This window comes from Castor canadensis, chromosome 19 (genome assembly GCF_047511655.1).
Source record: "Castor canadensis chromosome 19, mCasCan1.hap1v2, whole genome shotgun sequence".
Taxonomy (NCBI): Eukaryota; Metazoa; Chordata; class Mammalia; order Rodentia; family Castoridae; genus Castor; species Castor canadensis.
In genome coordinates, this window is record NC_133404.1 from 8,030,622 (window position 1) to 8,058,068 (window position 27,447).

At 39.8% G+C, this 27,447-nt stretch overlaps 1 protein-coding gene across 4 annotated transcripts in view; it reads right to left on the reverse strand.

Annotated features, from left to right (window-relative positions):
- Nucleotides 1-27,447, reverse strand: part of Ireb2 (iron responsive element binding protein 2) — a 51,452-nt gene that overhangs the window by 17,440 nt on the left and 6,565 nt on the right. For 2 of the 4 annotated variants that reach the window (XM_074061608.1, XM_020157576.2), the window contains exons 3-11: nt 15,449-15,614; nt 12,860-12,997; nt 11,478-11,696; nt 8,659-8,728; nt 7,801-7,984; nt 6,857-6,996; nt 4,176-4,347; nt 2,845-2,942; nt 216-332 (exon numbers count right to left, since the gene is read on the reverse strand). In XM_074061608.1, the coding sequence (XP_073917709.1) occupies nt 216-332; nt 2,845-2,942; nt 4,176-4,347; nt 6,857-6,996; nt 7,801-7,984; nt 8,659-8,728; nt 11,478-11,696; nt 12,860-12,997; nt 15,449-15,614 (1,304 nt within the window). Of the gene's footprint in view, nt 1-215; nt 333-2,844; nt 2,943-4,175; nt 4,348-6,856; nt 6,997-7,800; nt 7,985-8,658; nt 8,729-11,211; nt 11,424-11,477; nt 11,697-12,859; nt 12,998-15,448; nt 15,615-25,471; nt 25,577-27,447 lie in introns of those variants that run through there. The other 2 variants (XM_020157577.2, XM_074061609.1) reach the window with 2 other exon arrangements.

Below are 27,447 nucleotides of genomic sequence, written 5' to 3' on the forward strand. Positions count from 1 at the left end.
ATTTTAAGTTTTAATTTAAGTAGACACAATCAACTTCTGATCCTCACAGTACAACTCAGAATAAGCTGACCAGGTGACTGACTTGCACAACAGACAGAAAGAAGGGGGCATGCCCTAAGAAAACGTGGCAGTAGACTAAGTTTACAGGTCAGTTCCATACACTGTGGATTCTTTACCTAACACAAGGCTTCCTAACATGCTTTCATTAAATTTACCTTTTCATTTAAGCAAGCCTGGAAATCACTTTTCATGTCTGTCACAGCAACTCTATCCTGAGGCCTTTTTGGACCACTGACTGATGGAACGATTGAATTTAGATTAATCTGTATCACCTAGGAAAAAAGGGGAGAAGAGATTAGAATTCCTAAGTACAGATTTCAACTCAAACATTATTTCCAAAACAGAATGAGCAAATTCACGTATATTTTAGTATAATTTTTTTTCATTGTAGTAAAATACTCCCCTACAAATAAAGACTTATCTATATAAAATTTGTGGTTCTCCAAAGTTTGTCTTCCTCCACAAACATAAACATTGCCATGACAGATGCCCAGTGAGGCACGAGAGGCCTGTGGCAGGCATTGGCCCTGCCTCAGCTCTAATTTCATCTTGCTTTTGCTCTGAGATCAGAGGTATCGGTTGGTCAGATGGCACAATGGGAGGCCTGGTCAACAGAGGGAGACTCCTACAAGCCATGTTTTTAATTCTTTGGTTAAGAAATCATTTTGTTGAAACCTCACTTTCCAACCAGAAGTGAAATTTATTTCACTTCTATTTATTTCTTCTGATATTTCTGCACATTTTATGTGGATACAGACAATCTGAAACTTTCTCTTCATTATGGCTGTATTGGAATTTGAAAGCCCTATTTACTCTGATTGATGCTAACAACTTTTCTTTGACTTTCATTCAATGGACCAGGGTGACCCTCACCCTGGCCCAGATGCGCACTGGAGGAGTATGTTTGAAATCAGCAGCCTGAGATGCTAGTTTATTTCTCAACACGGTCAGGCAGTGGTGCTTGTTTTGTGTTTTGGAGACAGGGTCTCATTTCTTAGCCCAGGCAAGCTTCAAACTCACGATCCTCCTGCCTTGGCCTCCTAAGTGCTGGGATTACAGCTGTGTACCACCATGCCTGGCTAGGGTTTTTTAATATGCAAATTTACTATTTTACTCTACCCACTCCAAGTTTTCCATTTAATCTTTCTTATTCTTTCCATTTACATTTTTAAAAATGTAGACAAAGTTCTAGCTTCAACAGAGGACAAAAAGATCAGAAAATGATCAGAAAAATTATAAAGATTTGCCAAGAATATTGCACAGATTCAAATCCTACACACTCTATTCTGGCTTTCAAGAATGTCTACTGGGGGGTAGAGGTGTAGCTAGGTAGTAGCACAAGCCCTGGGCTCGATCCCCAGCACTGAAAGATAAAAGAGTATCAATACTATGTGCCAGGAGCTATTCTAGAAACTGGGGGTACAACACCAAACCAAACCAAACCAAACCTGAGTTCTGGTCCTCACATAACTTACTTATATTCTAGTATGGAGAAAGACAAACAGGTACATAATAGATCATGTCAGGTAGGAATAGGCTAAGAAGGCTAAGAAGGAAAACTTAACTAGATGAAAAAACAGATTTTCTTGTAAAAACAAACAAAAAAAGCTTACAGTTAACCATACCCATAACAAAGTTGTTACAGATCCTTCATATACTCTTAGAAATTAATATTAAGACTTTCCTGAAAGTGAATGTTATCCATTTCAATATAAGTATCCAACAGATAGCAGTTGCTAAGATTATAAACTATCTTTAAAACTAACTCTTTAAAAGACAATATAACAGTGTAGCTCTTTAGCAACAGAACTGTGAAAAACAGTCATAAATCAGATGCAGACATTATTAAAATTGGAAATTTTGGGGGACAGGAGAATTAGAGTATTATCATAAAGTAGAAAAAATTAGAGCAAACAAGACCCAATTATTGCATTTTCAATACTAAAAAAACTAGGTTTCATAAAATGTTAGAAAATTTACTACTACACATGCATGTGGGCTGGGGGCATGGCAAGTGTAAAGTACCTGCTTATTAGCAAGCTTGAGGGGGAGTTCAAACCCCCCTACCACACAAAAGGTATGTCTGGGGGGAAGGGAGCACTGGTGATCAGAAACTTTCACTCCATCTTGCTTGGTGTGGTGGCACACATCTCTTAGCTACTTGGTAGGTGGAGATTGGGAAGACTGTGGTTCAAGGCCTGCCTGAGCAGAAAGTTAGGGAGACCCAGATTTCAACCAACAAGTGGGGTAAACCTGTGGCCCCAGTTATGCAGGAGACCAGAGATGAGTGCATTTTGGTTCAAGGCTGGCACCTAGGCAAAAACAAGAGACCACATCCAAAAATAACTAAAGCAAAAAAAAAAAAAAAAAAAAGAGCTGGGGGTATGGCTCAAGTGGTATAGCACCTGTTTAGCCAGTAGAAGGTCCTGAGTTCAAAGCCTAGCACCAATACAAAAACAAGTAAAACAAACCATAAAACAATACAAGTCTTTAGTAAAAATCAAAATAATGTGTCACAAAAAACATTTCTGAAATAATATTAAAAGCTACAACTTATTAAGCACTTACTACGTGCCTGAAACTGTTCTATCACAATTCTTACTTAACCTAAGAATCCTATGAGGTACATATTATCATCAGAGATGAGGGCACTTAAGACAGAAAGACTAAATAAATTGCCCATCATTGCAAGCTGGTAAGTGCTTGCAGCTAGGAATCAAACCCAAGTATCAGACACCAGAATTGACACTTCTCAATACTGCTAGGCAGGTTAGTTGCATATACCTGGGAATATTCAGGTTCTGAAGAATTCCGATCATTTCTAAACAATTTCACAGCTTTCAGGTATTTTTCCGTTGACTGGAGCTTGGTTTTGTCAAAACCTAAACAGAAGGAACAATAAAACCTAAGGAATTCCGAAATGTGGAAGGTAAAGATGTGACATTCTAGTGATGTGCTAGAGAAACGTACAGTATAACTTACATATTTACTTACACTTGTCTCTTCTCCCTTGAAGCCACTGTTGGGAGAAAGCCCAGGGTACATGAAGAAACCACACAAACACATGGGTGGATGTGTGCCTGACAGCCCTACCTGAATGCCCAGCTGACAGCCAGCATTCGCTGTCAGACAGCAAGTAAACAGTCCTGCAGGATTTCAAACCCTGGATTGCAAGTTGAGGCCCCAGACATGAGGCACAGACAAGATGGTCCCATTGAACTCTTTCTGAATCAGTAACTCACTGGAACTGTGGGGCAGTAAGTGACTACTGCTGCTTTTTAAGCCACTAAATTTTAGAAAAACTTGTCACAAAGTACAATATCACTAATCTCAATTCAGATTAATATGTAAATAATGAGGTACCACCCCCAAACATTTCTCTCTTATATTCTACCAAAAAAGCTCCAGGTATCAGAGTTCTGCAATTTTCAGGCCCATTCCTTCCAGGGTTTCATATGAACCATCATCGATTTTGCTGTTCAATTAATTCACTTATAATGTGCCCCAAACGTAAGAATATAGAATGTATCTCCTAAAACATATTAAGAAGCTTGGCAAGGAAAATGAGAAACAAAAACATCTACTTCTTGAATAGTGGCCTTATGAAATACCAACACATTCTCATTTTGTAAGTACTTTTTATTTTAGACCTTCAATAGCAGAGTGGTCAAAGATCCTAGTTAGTCACTCTATGAAAAGATTTGGAACCCGTAACCCTATGCTGCTTTTGATAAAACTACGTGCTTCTTATTCTATGGAAGGATAGCTCAGATCCTCAACTCCTGGTTGTAGAATGGAACAGTTATGAATATACTCAAGCTGACTTCCACTAAAGTGAAAACTCATCACTGAGTATGGGTTCAGGAATCCATCATTATGGGAATAGCGAGGGGCGGATCGATGGCTTGAATAAATCCTTTAAATGTGGTCAGTGGATCACAAGGGACTAGGTTTTGAGGACACAACACTTAGAGACATCTGACAAGATTTAAGTCCCTGTTTCAAAATAAGCTAATTTCATGAATATTAAATAACATGTATGACATAGATTATACTGTCAGAGAGATACATTGGAAATGCAACCCGTTTATTCTAATGATCTTACGTTCTCTTACCTGTATGTTCTAAATGTTTTAATGTCACATTGTCAACAGGGAAAAAGCTGAGGATAGCACCATATTCAGGACACATGTTTGCTATTGTAGTTCGATCAACGATAGATAATTGGGAAACACCACTTCCAAAAAACTCAACAAACTTCCCGGCCACTCCTACTTGCCTGAGGTGCTTTAGGGATATGCAGAAACACACAAAAAATTAGCAGTAAGTTTACCATGGATTTCCTGAAAACTGTAAAATCTAACTTTTACTGTGACAAACTCTTTCATGTTCACATAAAACATAAATCCATTGTGGTTTCACAAGTATTTTAACATCACTGTTAAACAGTAGAAAAAGGACCTGGGGGCCAGGCTTATGCCTGTAATCCCAGCTACTGGGAAGATGGAAATTACTGGGGAGATGGACATCAGAAGGATCTCAGCTTGAAGCCAGCCAAGGCAAAAAGTTAGCAAGACCCCATCTTAATCAATAAAAGTCTGGGAATGGTGGTGCCATCTGATCTGGCTGGCCTGGCAAAAATACAATACCCTACTGGAAAAATAACTAAAGCAAAAAGAACTAGGGGCATGGCTTGAGGCAGAGTGCCTGCCTAGTGTGAGTTCAAATCCCAGTATGACCAAAATAAATAAACACATGGGACCTGAAAGTCAAGGCGGCTATGAGTCACGTCAGTGACTCTGAAGTCAGGGTACACCTCACAGCCCACGGCAAACATCGTTCTTTCTTAGTGGTACATAAAGCAATGGTGCTTCAAATGACATGTTATCTTAGATTTCATGATATACTAACATACTGACAAGACTGTACAGTTAGGTTAAAATGATATGTTCTCTATAAAAATTCTTCAAATTACAACTACTGGACCAAATCTTTACAGCATCATGTGATTTCAAACTTAATTCCTTCCAAAATCATTCTTAGTTACTGCCAAGTAACCAAAACAAGTATTCATCTTTACTAAATTGTAAGGTGGTCTTCAAATGGCATGGGAAGAATGCCTAAGGAGGTGACAGAGTAAAATAACCCCCAATCTAGGAATAAAGTCAAATCCTGACCCTAGAAGTGCTCAGGACTGCTTAATCCAAACTCTTAGGGAAAGTCAAAGCCTTAAACAAAGATATGTCTTTACATTTATGGTTACGCTTTTTGGGGGCAGCACTGGGGTTTGAACTCAGAGTCTCACATCCACTAGGCAGGCACTCAACCACTCGAGTCACTCTGCTAGTCATTTTTTGTGTTGAGTATTTTCAAGATAGGGTTTCACGAACTATTTGCTCAGACTGCCCTCAAACTGTGATCTTCTTGATCTCTGCCTCCGGTGTAGCCACCGGCACTTGACTATGGTTATACTTTTAAGAATAAAAGAAACACAGACAAACTAAGTCAAATGTTGCCTTCATCAAATTGATGAGTCAGTACAATATATATTGGAAAATAATACAATTAATCTTATAAAAATCATGAATAGACTGGGACCTGAAAAAAGAAATATACTCAATAAATATAAATCTATGTAATACATTAAAACTTTCTAACAATAAGCTGTCAAACACAGACAGTAATACTGCTAAGAAAAAAACAGCCAGAGAGTCTAAAAAGCATCAATTTTTGGGATGTCTGAAGAATTTCTCTAAAACCAAAAAAACTGGTATATTCCCTTTATTTCAGGAATAGTCTTGCAATTCTCAAAATAACTTCTTGATCTTTGGTACCACACAATGCATCAATCATTTCCCTAAGAGGTCAGTGTTTTCTAATCAGGAAGAGGGTCAATATTAAACGCTGAGAAGGAGGCATTATCGTTTTTTTGCCCTGGAGTATCCAGAAAGCCTTCAGACCAATAATTTAACCAAAACTGATGAGAAACTGGGATCCAAATTGGAATTGTGTACAGAACATCTTCCAGGTACAATCACTTTTTAAAAATGGGATGCAGTAATAAAAATGTTAGTGAAAAGCAGAAATTTAAGCTGGAGAGAGTTACTAGGAATCCTCTTGAGCCAATGTATGAAAGGCATGTAGCCAGTATTTTAAAAATTCAAAAAAAAAGAGCTTCAAAGAAATGCTATATAGCCAATAGAAAAGTTTGGCACTATCACATTTCTACAGTCCATATTTTTGAAAGCATTATCTAGCAATGGTTTAGAAAGTACAAATAATTGGATCAAATATTAAAGAAGCTGGACTTGGAAGTGTGGCTCAAGTGGTAGAGCACCGGCTTTGCAAGCACGAAACCGTGAGTTCAAGCCCCACTACCACCTACTGAAGCAATAATACATAACAGACGTAAGGACTAAGAGCATGAACTCGAGAACCTGGCAGCACAGGTCAGAATTCTTGGCCTGTTCCTTAACCCTTTGGCTCTATAACCTTTGTAAGTGATTAAGCCTCATGTGTCTGTCTTCTAAGAATCAAAATGGTAACAGGACTTATCTCACTTACTTGTAATGAGGAAAAAATGTGTTGACACGTGTCAAGTGAACAATGACACATCTGTGCAGATTAAATATTGTACATTTGCTGTTACTACCATGATGATAACTACGATGATGCAGCTAATAACGTGAAACCTAAAGATACAGGCGTGAACCAAAACCCCTGCTCTTGTGGGGCTCTTCCACTTACATAAAAATAACGCACAGTAAGGCATACAGCTCCCAGAAGTTTAACTTACCTTCGTAATGCCAAGAACAACATCGATGGATGTAACGAAAGGGTTGAGTGGCCCAGTTAACTTACATCCAACCACCTCTGGTAAAGCAAGAGAAACTGGAAGACCAAGCATAACTGCTTCTGTTTCAATGCCTCCGACTCCTAGTAATAAAGACAGGTGTATTAGTAGGAAAAATTAAAGGTAACTTACGTTAGCATGGTAACACTTATATCTCTGGGCATTTCATCGGCATGACTTACACAGTACTTCACTCACAAAGAGTTACTTGAACCAAACTCTATTCACATGGTTTAAAAAACTACTGTTTTTACCTTTATATTAAATTTAATAAATTTAGTATTATGCTCAAGAAATAGACATGAGTACAGCTCAGTCTATCAACCTTAAGAAGCTCAGTCTAATGAAAAATGGAAAAAAAAAATCAAGAATTACTGCACTATGTAAAAGAGTAAGTACAGAGTGGGGTTTTCTTAGCTTAGTGAGGGGTAGTCATGAGGTATAAAAGATCACAGCCCACTTACGGGATAAATGGCCAGCCTCTAGATGGTGTGGCAAATGGCATAGAAAGTACCAGGTTGGGAAGGGCTTTAATAAAATGCCCATAAGAAATCCAGAGTTACAGAAGCAGCAGGAGATGCTGCTGAAGGATTTAAGGCAGTACCAGTCAGAGCCATTATTAACACTGTCACAGACCTCCTCCTCCTCATCATCATCCCTGAAATCACATCACAAATGGAGGTGCTGTGCTGGCAGTGTGAAAATCCTCCACCACACAATTCACAAACTCCTGAGTTAAGATTTTTTTGTTGTTGGTGTAGCACAACTGATGGAAAAAAAAAAAAAAGAGCTTCAAAGAGGCTATGAAGACTGGCTATTTGTTCTTGGGTAATGTTCTTGACATCCTTTCCCAAAAAGAAAGCAAAGATATTTAGTCATTTACTCACCCCACCCAAGAATCCCCAAACCATTGACCATGGTTATATGAGAATCTGTGCCGACTACGCTGTCTGGAAAGAGGAGGTCCTTGTCTTCACAAACAACTCTGGACAGATACTCTAAGTTTACTTGATGAGCCATTCCAGTTCCAGGTGGGATGACAGCCACATTCTTAAAAACTCTTGAACTCCACTACATTTTGTTTAGATTTAAGAAACACAGGTGTTAGTATTCACTATCAGCATATAAATATTTGTACTAGAAATGTTAACCACCACTCAAAACGGTCAATTTAAAGTTTACAATACTACTAAAAATCCAAATCTGCAGACACTGAATCTAAGTATGCATTTTGTAGACTTAAAAACTAGGTCAGGGTGCTACTGAACTGTGTTCTAAGTAGTCTTAGGGAGAAGGTCCAATGAACAGGACCTGTAAACTCACTTGAACCTGAGCCACTGCTTTCAATTTTGTTTATACGAGGGTTTCCAATAAGATTTTGGATTATTGGTTTGGGAAGAACAAAACAATAAAGTCTTCAAAGCCACAAGTCTATATATAAAAATTGCACCTATTAGCCAAGGGCCAGTGGCTCACAACCGTAATCCTAATTCCTTGGGAGGCTGAGATTAGGAGGATTGAGATTTGAGACCAGCCCAAGGTATATAGTTTGCAAGATCCCACCACAAAAGTAGCTAGGGCAAAATGGACTGGAGGTGTGATTCAAGCGGTAGAGGGCCTGCTTTGTAAGTGTGAAGCCATGGGTTTAAACCCCAGTCCCACCAAAAAATAAAAACATAAAAATAAAATGGTACATATCAATATTTTACCAGTATCAATACAAAATTTCCCCAAATCATTTGTACCTTGAAAAATTGAAGCCTCTCTCGATTTCTGCCAAATTCTACTTCTTGGTTTTTTAACACTGTTTCAGGTCTAAAAGGAAGAAAAGCTGGCATTAAATGTATCATAAGAAAACAAGAAAGTCTTGCTTGTTTCTTTCTAAGTCTTCATTCTTATATACACACATTATAAACACTTAAAAATACCTTTGGAAGACCAATTTACTAGACTTCTCAGAATTAATTAACTTCTCTCTCAATGACGAAGCTGTTTCTGCTTTACATAATACATCGAACAGCTATACAGGAAAGGAGTTATCTTACTAGGTAGAACGAAGCAACATCCATTACCAGTTGCCAAAATGCTATGTGAAATGCCTTGTGACACTTGGCTAAGGCCATAATAAAAATGAAATGGCAAGCTGTGCTGGAATTTCCACTGCAAGGAAAGGAGAGAGCAGTAGTCTGTTCAATAATAAATGTGGACGTTCTTACCCACTTGGCTCCTGTGCCAGTTACATGGAGATATGGGAACAGATATCACTATGTAGCAATGAAAACACCTCAACATCATCTTAAAGCTTAAAAAAATCTTTTGCAAAAAACCTCTAATTTACTTTACAAGTCATAAACAAATTTCACGTTATTTAAACTAAGATAAAAGTAATTTACCTCTAAGCAAGTAAACCTACTACCATTTTCAGGAAACTATTTTTACTTAATGGGTATGTCAAAAAATTATTTCAAATGGCTTTAAGTTGCTTACTGCAAGTGCCAGCTGGTGATTATGTGTTCACTAGACTATCAAAATAACTTAAATTATGTATGTCCTCTAGGGCCCAGATAAAGTAGTTTAAATCGACAACATTTTTTTAAGCAAAGGTTACTTTAATAATTCATGGTTGAGCAATCATTTCCGGCCACAGCACATCTGCGTGAGCTCTTGCTCAGGACCTCAGGGACACAGCATCCTAAAACCACTTCAATTACTTCACCTTTCCACAGCACTTAGGGCTAAAAAGTGCCACCCATACTCATCAGCTCTTATCTGACTTGAAAATTAGGCAATGATTTCCAGTGTCAAATGGTAAGCTCAACTTCTTACCCTTCCACTTCTTGTTTGAATTTCTAATTAATACTTCATTGATGCATTAAGGAACAGAAAAGAATTACTGTTTTCACAAAGCCGAAAGTATCATATAACCCTCTGTAATTTAGAGTCAAAATGGAGGGGAACTTTATACAAGGTTAGATTTTTAGAAGTAAAAACATGTCAGGAAACACTTCACTCTGCAGTTATAAAACGTTTTTGTAAAAAACAATGATTTTGACTCAACAACTCTTCCTTTTCACAAAGCTAAGTTCTAAGAGGTGTTAATCTCTGAAGTCAGCATGACCCTAACAGTCAGGGAAACTGGGAGTGATTATATAAAGCCGCTCTCCTTTCACTGCAGAGGACCCCCACATCACACTTGGTCCTTACAGATGAAATGCAAATGAGGTCACCATAATCTAAGGCTGTGTAAGAACAGAGCCCGAATGTTAGAATTAAGACAAAACTTAATTAAGATCCAGTTGGAGGACAAATCAATGTACTATGTAGCATCAGCATATAACATGGATATTTCTCTTAGCTACTCTACATCTTAAATGTGGTAATTTAAGAAAAAAAAAAAAAGAAGAAACCTGAAAGGGTAATTTTTACTAAATAAAAAAAAATTATAGTCTACTAACAATGGAATAAATAACACAACTTCCCTAAATTTAAACCACAGAACTCCTATTTTACCTCTTAGGGAAATCTAACCAAACCCTAGGACCAGCATCCTTTTCTACGCACATGTACTACTTTCCATGCTACCGCATAGGAAATAATTTATCTAAAAGAGCTCATTAGGTTTGTAACATAAGAGAATCACCACATTCTTAACAGAGCTTGTAATGGAGCATAAAACATAAGAAATCCTTGCCAGGTGCTGGTGGCTCATGCCTGTAATCCTAGCTACTCAAGAGACAGATCAGTAGGATCTGAGTTCAAAGCCAGCCCCAGGCAAATAGTTCACTTGACCCTATCCCAAATAAGAACCCTCACAAAAATGGTTTGGTGGAGTGTTGTTGACCCTGAGTTCAAACACCAGTACCAGGGGCAGGGAGGAAAGAAACCCTTTTACAGTAGGGAGGAAAAAGCTAAATACAGAGAATTCACAAAAGAAATATGAATGACTAATGAGTATATCAATGTACAAATTCACTAAACTAAAAATTCAGTTTAAAACAAGATTCCATTTTCTGTGGAGGAGATAAAGGTGAGGAAATAGCTGATGGCTTCACAGACATGTATGAAATCGAACAATGAAACATCTTGCAATTGCTTTCAGAGGGATAGGAAGAGGGTTGTGGGGGTGGGATGATGGGGGCGATCTAACCAATGTACAATGTAAGTATTCAGAATTGTCACAATGAACCCCCCTGTACAAATATATCCTAATAAAAATGAAAATAGAAAAAGATTCCATTTTCTGCCTACCTAACAACAAATACAGGGCTGGTGATAAAGCTCAGTGGTAGAGTACTTGCCTAGTATGTTCAGGGCCTGGGTTCAAGCTCCAGCACCACAAAAAAAAGCAATTTTCCATGGATTTTTAAAAATATATTTTTACAGACAAATCCTAAGGTTTGCTTCCTAAGGAATAGAAACAGAGTTGTACTTATAAACTAACTTTGCTTCATTTGGAACAACATGGAATACATACAGAAATGTAATCTAGACAGGACATGAATGTCTTTTCCTGAACTGAAAAATAACCTAGCACTACTCGACGTTAACAGCAACACTCTCATACTCAGGCACTGGTTGCAAATGGAAAGGACACAGGATGGGTGTGTTCTCAATCTGCGAAGAAAAGGTTCCTGAGTTTCGGCCTAGCTCTCCAGAACCACAGGATCCTCGGCAGGGAGTCTGGCCTCTGCAGGAAAGCTTCTTAGGCTGCACTTTAACTGGAGACAGCTTTCCTGCTCTCTGCAGGTCACCACCTCCAGGATTTGGCGCGTTCTGTATTGCACTATTATCCCAAAAAAGGAGACAAAATAAAAACATTCAAATGTGACAGAAACTTTGCTCTTCAGAAAATGCACAATAGCAACACCATCTAGAAGCAAATAATCATCACTGAACTTGTGTGTCAAAAGCAAAACCCAGATCACAAAAAATAGAACTTAATTTATAGAGATGAAAACATAATATAATTATTTTCACATATTCTATACAAATTTAAGTTTAAGGAAGTGCCAAAATAATTTTTTCACATAACAACTTCAAAGTACAGAGCCAGTTTATTAACAGCATAAAACTCTCTTGTGGGCTATAATAAACTGCAATGTTAATCTGCTACTCCTGGGAATCTAAAAGATGACTTACACCTGACAACAGAAATACATTTTTACGTAGCTTGCCCTTGGTCAAAGAGGTCTTACAAGTATATGAAACTTCAAGACTAGGAGGACTGCAGTTCAAGACCAGGCCGGGCAAAAACTTAGCCAGACCCCCATCTCAACCAACAGGCCAGGCACGGTGGTACACATCTGTGGTCCCAGTTACATGGGAAGCCTCAGGAGGCTCCTGGTCCAGGACAGCCTGAACAAACACCTAAGGTCCTACCTGAAAATACAGCTCAGGTGGTAGGGTGCTTGTCTAACAAGTGTGAGGCCCTGAGTTCAAACTCTAGTATTGCCCCCGCCCAAAACTCTTCTCTCAGCAATTTTAACTATCAATTAATGACAAATCTTTAGACTCTTTCTGAAAGTAGGTCAAAAAACCAACAAAGGAAGCTGGGCTTGGTGGCATGTGCCCACGATACCAACCACGTGAGGCTGAAACAAGAAGACTGAGAGTATGAGGCCAGCCTGGGCTAACAGTGGGACCCTGTGACAAAAAAAAAGAAGTGAAGGCTTAATTCAGGTATTTACTCCAAAAAGCAGGTGCCAGTCTTATACATCCCTATCAAATATGGCAACAGAAATACACAAACATGGAAACAGCTTTAAACTCAGACTGAGTACAGAAAATGTCACCAACCCATAAACTTTCCACCAGTTTTTCCTTTGGGATGCTAACCAACACTAAGCGTGGCATGGGTTTCTTTGGCACAAACCATTCGTATCCTCAGTACTAGCTACTTGTGAACGGCATGCTTAGTGGCCTTTGTAAGTAGGTGCAGTAAAGTACCATCTGCTGAAGTCTATCTGCAAAGAATGGTCAACTGTGAGGCCCGCCGGACAAGCAGGATGGACTTTCTTGGGATCCCCTCCAAGGGTTTTCACTGCTTCCCTCATAGCAGCAAGATCCACCATGGCAGGTATTCCACTAAAAAATAAAGAAAAGTCAAATTATAACTCGAATTGTTTTCATATATGCTTATTAAATGAGTAACATCTACTTACTTTTTAGTTTGCTTTTTTTTTTTTTTTTCCCTTTTCTTTCTTTGGCGGTACTGGGGTTTGAACCTTATGCCTGCTAGGCAGGCATATTCCCAAGCCCTTTTATATTTTAGTATTTTGGGATCAGTCCTCATTATTTTTGCCCAGGCCAGCCGGAACAACAATCCTTCCTATGCCTCTATCACACCTGGGACTACAGAACTGAAGGACCATGCCCAGCTCATTTTGTTGACATGGTCTCACTAACTTTCTACTTGGCCTAGCCTCAAACCATGATCCTCCCAATCTCTACCTCCCAAGTAGCTGAATGAAAAGCACGTGCCACTGTGCCCAGCTTAGTTGGTATTTATTTTTGAAAAATGTACTTATGATCCAACTTAAATGTGCCCTGGTTTAATGAGAACTACCTTAAATTATTATCTAAGAACCTGAGAGTCAGGGGCAGATGTGCCAAAAATAATGGAAGAGATGACTTTTGGAGGCATAAGTAATCATCAAGGAAACTGAGGAAATTTTCTGCATTAAAGTTTTTTGAGACAGTGTCTCACTATGCAGCGTAGGCTAACCTTAACCTCTTGATCCTCCTGCCTCAGTCCCGTGAGTGCTGAGATGACAGCTCCTCCCTGTGCCCTAGGGTGACTCCCCCCACACAGTGCCTTATGTTGTCTCAAAACTGTCCAAAATAGTTTTAGCTATTTTACTTTCATCTTCCAGATATCAAGCTACATAACAAGCATGTGCCAAATGCCTTCAACGGGCTTGATGCCAATGGTAGGAGGCTGAATATGATACACTTGCAGCCCTCAAGGAATTTTTAGGTAAAATAAATTAGTGGTTATGAAACAGTACTATAATAGCAGCATACACAGGGTACATGGAGCAGTGGCACATGAACTAGACTGGGGAGGGGGTATAGGGGATGTGTAACCCAACTCCTAGGCTTCTTCAAAACTTAGTTAAAAGATTAATTCTTCAAGTGCCTCCTTTGCAAGTGTGAAGCTCTGAGTTCAAACCCCAGTCCCACTGGAAAAAAAAATTAAAAGACTAATTCTAACAATAAGTAATCCCTGGACACCCAGATCCAGCAGGGTGTTTCAACACCCTTTAGGTTTTATTCCAAATGGTGCAGGTTGAAATGATATGACCTCATTAATATTTTTAGCCAGGTCACTTCACCTACTGTGTAAAGAACAGACTACAGAGCTGAAGTGTGGGAGCAAAGATATCAATTACGAGTCTATTGCCTTTACAGCCCAGGTAAGAGAAAATGGAGCCAGGTGCAGTAGCTCACACCTGTAATTCCAGCTACGCAGGTGACAGAGATAGGAAGGATTGCAGTTTGAGGCCAGTCCAGGGGGCAAGGTTAGTAACACCTTATCACAACAAACAAGCTGGGTGTGGTGGTTCATACCTATAACCTCAGCTACTCAGAAGGTGTAGGTAAGATGATCATGTTCTGAGGCCAGCCCCAGCAAAAATGCCTTATGAGAAAAAGAACTAAAACAAAGGCTAAGGGGTGTGGCTCTAGGAGCATAACTCAAGTGGTAGAGCACCTGCCTAGCAAGCTCAAGGCCCTGAGTCCAAACCCCAATTCTCCTCACAGAAAGAAAGAGAGACAGAGAGAGACAGAGAGAGAGACAGAGAGAGAATATGAAGCTAGAACCAGAATGACAGTGATGGAGATGGAAGAAATATTTCAACATGGTGCCAGGCACCAGTGGCTCCCACCTGTAATCCTAGAGACTCTATCTTGAAAAAAAAATTACCAAAAAACAAGGGCTGGTGGAATGGCTCAAGGTGTAGGCTCTGAGTTCAAGCCCCAGAACCACAAAAAAAAAAAAAGAATTTCAACATGGTAGCACTGACAGAATTTGTTGGTGTCTGGTGACATGGTATTAAGAGAAGAATCAAGGCTAATTCCTAGATTTTTGACCTAAACAAATGGGAGTCTACGGTGACATTCAATATGACAGAAGACTTGGGAAGGCACAGGTGCCATGCAGTGGACCTTCAGAAAATCACTATGACAGAAGACTTGGGAGAGCACAGGTGCCATGCAGTGGACCTTCAGGAAATCACTATGACAGAAGACTTGGGAAGGACAGGTGCTATGCAGTGGACCTCCAGGAACTCAAGGCTTGGAAACATGAAGCTTGACAAACCCAGTAACCATGTAGAGACAAGCAGCCACAACAAGCAGGCAGGCGGAAAGCAGTTCGTAACCTTTACTGAATGGCTTCCATTAGAAAGGGCACCTTCTTTAAATTTACACAAGTCTTCAAGTTAGAGAGCCAACAGAGCCATCTTTCAGGGAGTCTGAAGTTTTTAAAGAGAACATTATAAAACTCATTCATGAAAAAATAAACCTATCACTCACGTAAAATCTTGAAGAAGAACACGGGCAGGGAAAAAGGGCACTTCAACATTGCTTTGTTTGGTTTTCCAGTCTAAGATGTTCATAACATCTTCCTTTTTCATTAAAAAGCCATCACAGTTTCGTACAGCAGCTTCCAACAGGACCCGTATTGAGTAAGGCAGAACATCTGATTCAAGAGAAAATACCACTGTTAATAAGAAAAGTCATATGTATATAGCAAAGAGTTAAAGAGGCATTGTTTTCTCAATTTAAAAAATTTACTTTTTAGTCCAATAAACATGGCTATAATGCACTCATGTTAACTTTGACTTTCCTATAAAAAAAAATAGAGCTGAACCTTTCACCAAGTACTATACTGATTTGGGTATATCAGACTGTAACCAAGACAAATACTTGATATTCAGAGAAGACACAGAAACACTGAAAAACTTAGAATATCAAATACAATAATGAAGACACACCCTGTTATGAAAAAATAAACTGTCTAAAAAACTTTGTAATAAATTTAAAATATTCCCACTGAAAATGGTTTCAAGCTTGAAAGTAAATCAGTATGCTTGGATAAAACATTTACTGCTGATTTGATTACAATTTGAGGATATAATGAAGAGTTCAGTGTAATTTTCAATCATTGAAACTCTCACTTCCAATTTGGCCATAAAAGTGTTTCCTTAGAATACTAAAGGAAGACTGAATTAGTATGAGACTTTGGTAAACAGTGTGACAATCCACATGATGGATTACAATGCAGCTAAGTAAAGGAATGAAGAGTTCTAACTGCTAATAAGGAATGATCTCCAGACTGTATCATTAAAAGAAACAATGCAAAGCAGTATCTATAGTGTATACCAAGTTCCCTTATGAGGGGGTTAGAAATACATATGCATAATATACAAAAGCATGTAAGTTTAAGATTTACCAAAGAAAAGATAATAAAGTATTTTATATAAAGATTGAGCATCCCTGATTGAAAATCTATCTAGCCAAGCATGACTTCTTTGTGTATACTCCAGCTTATTACCACTGATAAACATCTAGTCTGTTTCCAGGTTTTTACTATTATAAATAATTTCTTAGCTGGGCCCTGGTGGCTCACACCTGTAATGCCAGAATTACACATGTAATTCTAAAGAAGAGATGGGGAGGATGGCAGTTCAAGGTCAGCCCAGAGAAAAAAGTTTCAGAGACGTCTTATCTCAACCAATAACTGAATGTGGTGTTATGCTCCTGTCACCCCAGCAAAGTGGGGAAGCACATTATGAGTTTAAATCTCAGTGCCACCGAAAAGAAAAACATTTGTTAACAAATACTACTTTCAGCCTGGTGCCGGTGGCTCATGCCTGTAATCCTAGCTACTCAGCAGGCCCAGCTTGGGCAAATAGTTTGTGAGACCCTATCTCGAAAAAAAAAACACATCACAAAAAAAAAAAAAAAAGTTGGAGTGGTTCAAGGTGTAGGCCCTGAGTTCAAATTCCAGAATACAAAAGAAAGTGAGTCTTCAGCCTTACATCAGTAAGAAACAAAATAGTCTCCCAAACCAAGGAGAATTATAAAGGAAATTTTTTAATAGACATTTGGAGATAATGAGAAGGCAAACACTGTCACAGAAATTAAATATGTAAGATTAATTTTTTTTTCCTTTCATTTATTTTTTTTTATTATTCATATGTGCATACAAGGCTTGGGTCATTTCTCCCCCCTGCCCCCACCCCCTCCCTTACCACCCACTCTGCCCCCTCTCTCTCCCCCCCACCCCCTCAATACCCAGCAGAAACTATTTTGCCCTTATTTCTAATTTTGTTGTAGAGAGAGTATAAGCAATAATAGGAAGGAACAAGGGTTTTTGCTGGTTGAGATAAGGATAGCTATACAGGGCATTGACTCATGGTTAATTATTTTTTAAAAATAATCTCAGGAAGTTTCTTTTGCTTAATGTGTCTTATAGCAAGCATTTCTTCAGCTTTCTAGTTAAAACACGGTAAACACTTTCTTCTGAAGCCCACGAAGACAAAAGTTAAGAAATAACAAGATTATGGGGCTGAGGGAGTGGCTCAAGTGGTAGGGCACCTGCATAGCAAGGTGAGGCTCTCAGTTCAAACTAAGAGGGAGGGACGGAGGGAGGAAGGAGGGGAAGGAGGGAAAGAAGGAAATGACAATGTTACAAATCCACGAAGAACTAAAACCAACACAATTTTAATAGTTTCTGCTGGGTATTGGGGGGGGGCGGAGTGGGTGGTAAGGGAGGGGGTGGGGGCAGTGGGGAGAAATGAACCAATCCTTGTATGCACATATGAATAATAAAAGAAAAATGAAAAAAAAAAAATAAAACCAACACAATTTTGGAAATAGAAAGTAAAAGGCTGATGGTAAGGGACTAAGCAGAAGAGAGCAGACAAGGCTCCAATTTAAACATCTACATGGTGAGTGGACAGCCTGAAACACCTGGAATCAGGATGGCCTAGGCTTGCTTAGGAGTGCTCAAGGCTGGGCAATGGGCAACAAAGCTTTCCAGCCTACAGATTTATACACAGAGGGAACTATCAAGTAATTGGGCAAAAATTCGCTTCCCAGGCACTTTTTCTTAGTAAGTTTCAGGAAGATATATTCTACCAAACAAGGCAATAAACAAAAATTAGGAAATGATGAAATCTAGGAAATGGTCTCCACCACAGGAGGGATAGTTGAGTGAGTGAGGACATGGCTGTGCAAGCCACAGTGCAATCAGTCTCAAATGGAGAAGATGAAGTCCAGATGGGATGCTGCCAAGAGAAAGGGGAAAATTGACAAATTACTCGATTATACCAGGAGGAGTTTAGTTCTTTTGGAGAGAGTGGAGATGAATTATTGATAAGGACATAGGAAGCTAAGTGAACAAAAAAGAGCAATCATCATAAGGAATGAAATTATGTCACTTGCTGGAAAATGGATGCAACTGAAGAGCATCTTACTAGGTGATGTAGGCCTGTCCCCAAAAGACAACTATTGCACGTTTTCTCTCATTTGTGGAAGCTAGGAGAAAACAAAAAACAAGGTCATAGAAGTGAAACAGGGCCAACAGGAGAGTTGGAAGGGGAAAGATGGTAAGAAGAAATTAACAGAGGGGATGAACAATATCAAAGTACATTATATGAAGTATGGAAATACCACAATGAAACCCTTTAACTTTGCACAATGTACACTTTTTAAAGAAGAAGGTAATCACTAATTCTAGAAAAAATACAAAGTTGTATAAGAGGAATGTGCAGCTGTCACTTACTACACGGACTGACTGAGATTTATAGTGATAAGATAAAGTTATGGAGATGTGGCTCAAGTGGTAGAGTGGGTGCCTGCCTAGCTATGTGCAAAGCCCTGAGTTCAAACTCCAGTACCACAAAAAAAAAAAAAAAGGGAGCTATAAATTTTTAAAATGATCAAATAGCTAAAGATTATAATAAAGGACTCCAATCCACTTAGACTGATTAAAGAATATATATATATGAGGTACATAGGTATGTGTCAAAGAGAGCTATCAAATTCTCATCTTCCAGAGCAGTATAAAGTTACTAAAGTCTAAAACTGAGAAAAATAATCCCCGCCCCAAAAATCAAGAAATAGAAATACAACTATTTAAGGGCTGGTGGAGTGGTTCAAGCGGTAGAATGACTGCCTAGCAAGTGTGAGGCCCTGAGTTCAAACCAATTAAATTGCCAATTTAAAAAAAAAATTGTAAAGAAGGCTGTGATAATATGGAGAAAACTACAAAAAAGAAAAAGCCAAGAGAACTGGAAATTCTCTGGGAAGCAGGCACTGGGTAGGGAGAACAGGGAGCTTTGGTTCTAACCTTGGTGGGGTTTGTTTTGTTGAGGCAGGGTCTCCCAGGCTGTCCTAAGACTCATGATCCTCCTGCCTCAGTCTCGTTGAGTACTAAGATTATAGGTGTGTACCACAACCAATGCCCAGCTTGGTGATTTTTTTAAACTATATCCTTTGAAAAAATAAAAGCAACTATCAAATTAAGAGTGCTATGAGAAGAACTAACTAGACATTTTTTCATTAAGAAGCACTATCACAAATTTGTCTAAATTTGGACCAGGCATGGTGGTACACATCTATAATCCTAGCTACTAGAGAGGCAGAGGTAGAAGACTGCAGTCTCAGAAAAATAAACCAAAGTATTTATCTGAAAAGTAAACTAAAAAAAAGTAAGAAGTAAAAGGACTGGAGGCATGACTCAAGTGGTAAAGCAACTGCCTAGCAAGTTGGAGGCTGAGTTCAATCCCAACGTCACTAAAAAATTGTCTAAATTCATAGATTGTAACGATAGAGGCCTACTGCAGGAAGGGAAAGGAAGGGGGAAGGGAAGGGGGAGGGGGGAGGAGGAGAGGAGTGGGGGGAGGAGGGAAGGAGAGAGTAGTCCACCAAAACCACCACCTAATTTTTTATTTCACCCTGCTGATAAGCCAGCCTCCAGGGTGGCATCAGTAATTCTCACCTCCTGGCTAGTCATGGGGTCATGTAATCTGCTGAATCAGTTCTGCTTGTGTGGCTAGGAAGAGCACGGCAAAGATGACAGTGTGTGACTTACAAGGCTAAGATATAAATATTTTTTGGATTCAGCCTTCCTCTCTTGGATTACTGGCACTGGCAGAAGCCAGCAGCTGCCTGTTATGAGACAATGGAGCAGTACTGAGGAGCCCCTATGGGGAAGAACCGAGTCCTTTCCACAATCAGCAGCACTAACCCCTAGTTGAGGCCTCACCTTCAGGTGACTGCAGCCCAACCAACAGCTGGCTGTAATCTCACTCAAGACCCTGAGCCAGAATGATTCAACTAAGCAATTCTGAAATTCTTGACCTACAGAAACAGAATAAATGCTTGTTTTAAGCTACAAAGCTTTTGGTTTAATTAGTGCAGTCACTAATATGATTTTCTTTCTCAACTTTTCCAGCAATAATGGCTGTAGTTGCTTATCTAAGACCAACTGAAGAGCAAGTATCGAGGTGCTTTAGTCCTTGAAGTAACCTGTAAGTAGATATTCCAGTAGTACTGCAACAAGACAGCAAGCTAGCAAATGTAGGAGAACAGACAGATGCTCTGGTTTGTTTTTTAGCAGTATTAATTACACATCTCGATTTGGAACAGGTACAAAGGCTCAGGAAAGCCCTCAATCCCTTTCTTCCTCCCTATTCTCCCCTCCCCGCCTACCCATACTCTCACTTTCCAACTATACCATCTCAGAAGTTCCCTCAACTTCCAAACCTCCCCGTCCCCACCCTCATGTCTGTCCTTTAACTCAAAGTGACTTACTTCCTGCCTTATAGCACCTGCCTGACTGTACTTTCCTTACTTTTGCAGTTTGGTTCTATATGGCTCTGTATGGGAAAATGCTACACTTAACTTCCCCTCTGTTCTTTTATCCTATCTGCCCAAGAAAACACCAACCCTGGCTGTTTTGCTTTTTCAGTTGATCCACCCCACATCACTTCCCTGGCTCAAGAACTGCTTTTTTTCCCATAATTTTGGAGGCATATTTTGCACATCTGAAACGTCACCGTTTCCAAGTGTACAAGGTAATGATTTTTAGTAAATCTGCCAAGTTGTGTGATCAGTATTATGAATCAGTTTTAGGACACTTTTCTTATCAACTCAAAAGCTCTGTTGTACCCATTTATTGTTAATCCTCACCTCCTCTCCAATCCCAGGAAATCACTAATTCCACAGTGTCTGCCTTTTCTGAATACTTCCTATAAATATTCGGTAAGGTTTCTTGGATCCGGCTTTTTGTCATGGAGCATGCTACATAATGGAACGTATGTCTACCGTTATTTCTTTAATTGTTCAATGGTACTGCATTGTACTAAATCTTGTCTATCCATTCCCCTCTGAAGGCATTTAGACTGTTTCCAATTTTCAGCTATTATGCAAAGGCTCCCACCAACGACAAATGAGGGTTCCATTTCTCTGTTCCTCCCCAACATCTGTTGTCCGTCTTTTATGTAATTCCTACTTTGGGGGATATGGAATGTAGTTTGATGTGGTATTTTTGTAGTGGTGGTGGTTTTAGGGTTTTTTTGTTTTTTTTTAATGGGACCTTCCTAGGTAATCAAGGATGACAAATAATTCAATATTATAAAAATCAGTTTTTCTGATCTGTTTCCAGCCTTCAAATATTAATTCCTACCATCACCTACTCTTTAAACAATCGTCAGGTGAGTTGGTGCACACCAGTAATCCCAGCACTTGGGAGGCTGAGGCAGGAGGGTTCAGAGTTCCAGGTCAGCCTAGGTGACCTAGCAAGACCTTGTCTCCAGAAAAAGCAGCAGCAACATCTTTGGGACTCCTATCAAATGCTGACCTCTCCGAGGCGTGAAATTCCATTCCCACTGACCAATTTAGGCCCCACAGTCATCAGTCATCATCTCTCCTCCTGCAATCTACTTTTAAACTGGACTGTTAAACAGCCTCTAGCCACAGTTTAACAACAAAAAAAAATCTTCCTGGTACCTCTGACTTTAAATTCTCAATTAAGTTTTGCGAAAGAACGTTCTATATTCCCAACGTATACTTTTATACTTTCCATTCACTCCTCAGCCCACAACAATCTGATTTATATCCTTAAAACATTAAGAAAGGCTGGGTGTGGTGGGGCACACCTGTAATCCCAGCTGCTTGAGAGGCAGAAGTGGAGAATAAGAAATCATACTCCAAGATTAGTTCAAAAAAGTTAGCAAAGTTGGGCATGGTAGCCAGGTGCCCTTGGCTCACGCCTGTGATCCTGGCTACTCAGGGGGCAGAGATCAGGAGGATCACGGTTTGAAGCCAGCCAGGGCAAATAGTTCATGAGACCCTATCTCCAAAATAACCAGAGCAAAATGGACTGGAGGTGTGACTCAGGTACAGTGCCTTCTTTGCAAGCACAAAGCCCTGAGTTCAAATGCCAGTCCCACCAAAAAAAAAAAAAAAAATCAGCGAAGCAGGTCTAGCTAGAGTCCTAATATCCTCTCAGCAATACTTGACGCTAACAATTTAGTTATTGGAACACTCTTATTCTCCTGGCTTCCACAGCATCCTTTAGTTTTCTTTTTTGAGACAGGTCTTGCTATGTAGCAAGAACTCACTATGCAGTCAAGGTTAGCTCAGAACTTGTGATACTCCCTGCATTCTCCTCCCAAACGCTGGGATTATAGGCATTATTGGAAGACAATTTTCCATGTCCCCATCTGATATTTCTGCATGACTAGCAAACAATCACTGCCTTTGTTTCAGACTATGTTCTCAAAGATGTCCTTGTGGTGGCTAGCCTTGGGAGACGGGGTCTCCCCCAGAACAAAGGGCAGACAAATGCCTGCTGCCCATTAATTATAAGGACTCTGGTCCCTTAAATCACAATTCTTTTTCTGTAACCAGCCACTGACTGTGCACATATTACCTGGTCCTGTTCACCATCACCCTGCCAAAAGTAGAGCTTGGGAAGTCAACACAGATACAGCTACTAAGGATACTGCTTTGCTGTGGGTAATAAACCATACATGTCTCTGATCCAGAAGTCACATGCCTTCCACCAACATCCATGAAACTGCCAGGCTAACTTGGTAACTTTGACAGAAGGTAGAATTTTAGATCCTTCACAGTTCTTAACACTTTCTGGCAGTCAGTCCTCTTCTGGTGCCCTTGCTAGCCTCTTAACCACGTCTTTAAATGTAAATGTTCCTTGAAGTTCACATTTAGGCTCACTTCTCACTCTATACCCTCTCCTTAGGGTTTTAATTGCTCCTATAATATCAATTATGTCTCATTATTGACCAACAATTCTTTTTCTCCTTTTTTTCAGTGTGGGAATCTAACCCAAAGCCTGTGCTCCACTAATCCTAAAATACTTCTCTGCAGTGTTTGTCATCTGAACTCCAAAACCACACACCTAATTGCCTCCTGAACATCTACTGATATGCCTGAATTCCCTAGTACCTAAGCTGAACTCAGCGATTTCTCCTCTGTCCTGCCTCTTATCACCACCTCCCATTGTGCTTCCTAGCTCTACCAACAGAACCACCACCAACCCAGAAGCTTGTCAACACAGGCGTCATCCTTATCTTTCACACATCTTTTTACTTTCTACTTTACCACCACCACCATAGTCCAAACACTAGGTCATCTTTCCACCTTCATGCCTGCCCCACATCCTTTCAAGGAATCTTCGAGGCCAACTGATACACTGCTTTTTTCACCATTGTGACATATGCAATTATAGTTTAAAAGCAATGGTGAAATTTTTAATTTTTAAATAACAAACAAAAAATAAGAGACTGGCAGAATGGCTCAAGTGGTAGAACACCTGTCTAGCAAGCCTGAGACCCTGAGTTCAAACCCCAGTGCTGCCAAAAAAAACCCAGTGAGGGATGGTGGGTTTGTGAACTATTTATTTTGCCCAGGCTGACCTTGAACCACGATCGTCCCGATCTCAGCCTCCAAAGTAGCTAGGATTACAGATGTGAGCCACTGGAGCCTGGCTAAAATATTCATTAAAAAAAAAAAAAATCTCAACTGCTGAAGTCTTAATATTCTGCGCAACAAAGAAAAATACATATACAGTATTTCTGCTCAATATCAAAATACCATGATTGCCTGAAGAAAAACATTTGAGGTATTGTTTTGAGTTGTAAGCTAAATTATCGACTTTCTTCAAGAAACCCTTTTCCCTTGAAGAAACAAGTGACAAACTGTGATTATCCAATTTGGGTGTATGCTTCTGAAATGAGCTACCCTTTTTTTTTGTAATGGGTCGTTTCGAGATAGGGTCTCACGAACTGTTTGCCTGGGCTGGCTTCAAACCGTGATCTTCCTGATCTCTGCCTCCCGAGAAGCTGGGATTATAGGCGTGAGCCACTGGTGCCCAGATATGAGCTATCCTTCTGACCAATAATTTAGTGAAAGATTCAACAAATAGTTCAAGCTCTAAAAACAGATGCTAAGATCTGCTATTTTATATGGGAGGCAGCTGATGAAAGCCACATCCAGGCACCCAGGGCTAAGATCCCACTAATCAAGGCTAAATGGCTACAAAGATTTGGCAACAGTGTCTCTCTCAGTACAGAGGTCACCAACTATTGTCCTGTAGATGTTTTGTTTGCTTGGCACAGTTTTCACATTTTAAAACCTAGTTGTCAACATTTAAAAACCAGAGACTGTTCACACGAAAATCCAATTTTCTGACTTCCCAAGGTAAAAATCAGAAAACTGTTCAATATTGATGCATCGTACATTTCTGTTGGAACTTAGCAGCACCTCTCTATATACATGACGTCAGGGCATGTGCTCTCCTGCTGGTCACAATTGTCACCACTTACTCAGGTGCCTCTGGTCCCTTAAGCGTGAGTTTGCAACCACTGACCTAACAGGTTTTTACACGCATAGGCTTTGAAATCAGACTTTTGTTCATGGTTCTTTTCTACCACACAGTAGGTAATAATACTTAGTAGTATGGGATCTTGGCCAGGTGGGTAACAGAACTTATAGAACTAAAGTAATGTCAATACAGTCTAAGTGGTTTTATTACTGCCATTATTAAGTGGGAAACAGAATGGTACTGGGAGGAAAAGCGGTGTTGAAAGCAGAGATATGGGTGAGCTTCTTCACTCAAAAGATAAAGAAAACACCCATAAGGAGTATCAGTGTTAACTGGCTAACAAGCAGGCTTTAGGTAACTGAGTAAGACAGAGCGCCACAGCACACTGAATGAATGGAGAAACACTGGAATCACAGCTACTCTTTGACACCTGCCAAAAAGCCTTAAAGAGGTGGTGGCATCTTAAAGTTCAGATTGGAAAGGAAAGCTGGGGGCTATGAAAGAACCAGCTAGAGTGACTACAAGGGAAACTAAAAACTGCTCAAGGCCAGAGGCAGGAGAAAAGGTTAGGAAGCTTACTTAAAAGCCCATGTAATCCCACCACACATGGCGGCAAGGTTAACTCATACCCACGTCTGACTGGAGTCAAGGTTATTTCTGACTCTCCAGAACTGGGCCAGATGGAAAAGGAAACTGACCTGGGGGTGGGAGGGTTTGCTTGTTTGTTCCACTCTTATCATTGGGAGAGTCCAAGAAGACAGGAGGAAAACCACACTCGTGCTTCTTTCAGTTTTTTTCATTCACTGATAAAGGTTGAAAACCAAGAAAAATCACCTCAGGTATTGATGGAGCTGCAGAAAACACTATTCTCATTCGTTCCTGATGACATGTAAGGTGGCACTATTGGCTAACACAACAGACATAAACTTTGTAGTGCCTATCTAAACTGCTACTGTGAAATGAGTCCTCACTGTTACTTCCTTGGCTACCACTGATCCCATGGCAGGTCAATAACCAACAACCTGGTAAGAAAAGATATACCCTGAGGAAACTGGACTTATCTCTAAGGATCTGTAATCAGAACAGAGACTGAACCACAAAGGTGTTAGGAGCAAAGCTAGGAACTGAGGTTCTCATATAAGTCCATGTACAAAGTGAGCAAGCTGTCTGCAATCAACAGAGAGAGCAGAGCAGGGCAGAAATCTGAAATCCCTAAGATTAAAAGCAAAGAGCTAAACCACTTCTCATCCATTGCCTATTCTCTTGAGACAAACACAGTTCATTGGCTTGGGAGTTTCATACCATCACAATAACACCCTCTTCATTTGAACTACTAGGTATATCTTTCTTGCAATCAAAGGGCAGACATTGGTAATAAAAGGCAGAGCTGAAACCAAGACCCTTGAACATGGTGCTAGGGTGGTGAGCGCGTGGCTGTACCTTCTATTTAGAATGTTAGGTAAAGGTAATTCTAAGAAATGAGCTATGTATAAGTAAATTGTTTCATTGTGTACTCAACTCATGGCTCTTGCCAGATTCCAAGGAAGATAAAAGATTAGAAAACACAGCAAGACAACTGTACCAGCAGGTCAGTATGGCTGGGGTATGGTTCAATGGTACAGCACCTGCCTACCAAGTACAAAGCCAGTTCAAACTCCCTCCCCACTACACGAAATAAATAACTGGACCAAGTCCAGCCAAAATAGGTTAAAACAACAGGTGAAAAAGCCACCTAGAGGTTGACAAGCTGGTCTCAATACACAAGGAATGGTTAACAGTGGAGATGCTAGGTAGGCATTATTCAAAATGAGTAAAGTGGGTTGTGGAGCCTGAAAACTAGAGTTAGATAGTTGAAAAGAAAGAACAGAAACAGGGATAAGGACCAGGCAGCCTTTAAGTGAAGGCTTAGAAATTTTCATTCCTTTGAAGTCTGACTACTTTCTTCTACTGTCTCTGGATATCTAGAAGCTGCAACATGTTTTTCCTTAAAAGTCCAGGGTAAAGATAGGAATAGACAGTAAATAGTAAGAGTAAAAATAAGTATGTGATGGGGATGGAAGGAACAGCACATTTTCCACCTAACAATTCTATGCAACGATAAGCTTGCACAAAAATACTAGGGGCTACAGCTCAATGGGAGTGCAGTTGGCTAGCATGCATGAGGCCCTGGGTTCAATCCTCAGCATCCCAAAACAGAAAAAAACACCAGACATCAGTAGCCCTTTTAATAGAGGAAAGTTGTTACCAACCTTGACATTCAAATGTCTGTTAACTAAGCCATGAGAACTCAGACTGGCAACACTGAGAAGCCACTGGAAGCTACATAAAGTCCAGATATCCCTTACTACTGGAACTCATCAAACAGATTCAGACAGCAAGGGATATTGTATTCAATGACATGGAAAGATATTCTTGATATACCAAGTGAAAATAAGGTTACAAAACAATACATACTGTATGTTCATTAAAAGCAGTGCATTTGTTAGTACCTGTATGTGCACATGAGATTTTCTACATTTTCAGTGATGTTATTGATGTTTCATACTTTTTCTTTTCTTTTTTTTTTTTTTTTTTTGTGGTACTGGGGTCTGAACTCAGAACCTCATGCTTGCTAGGCCAAGTGCTCTACCACCTCAGCCATGCACCCAGCACATTTTTGCTTTATTTTTCAGGT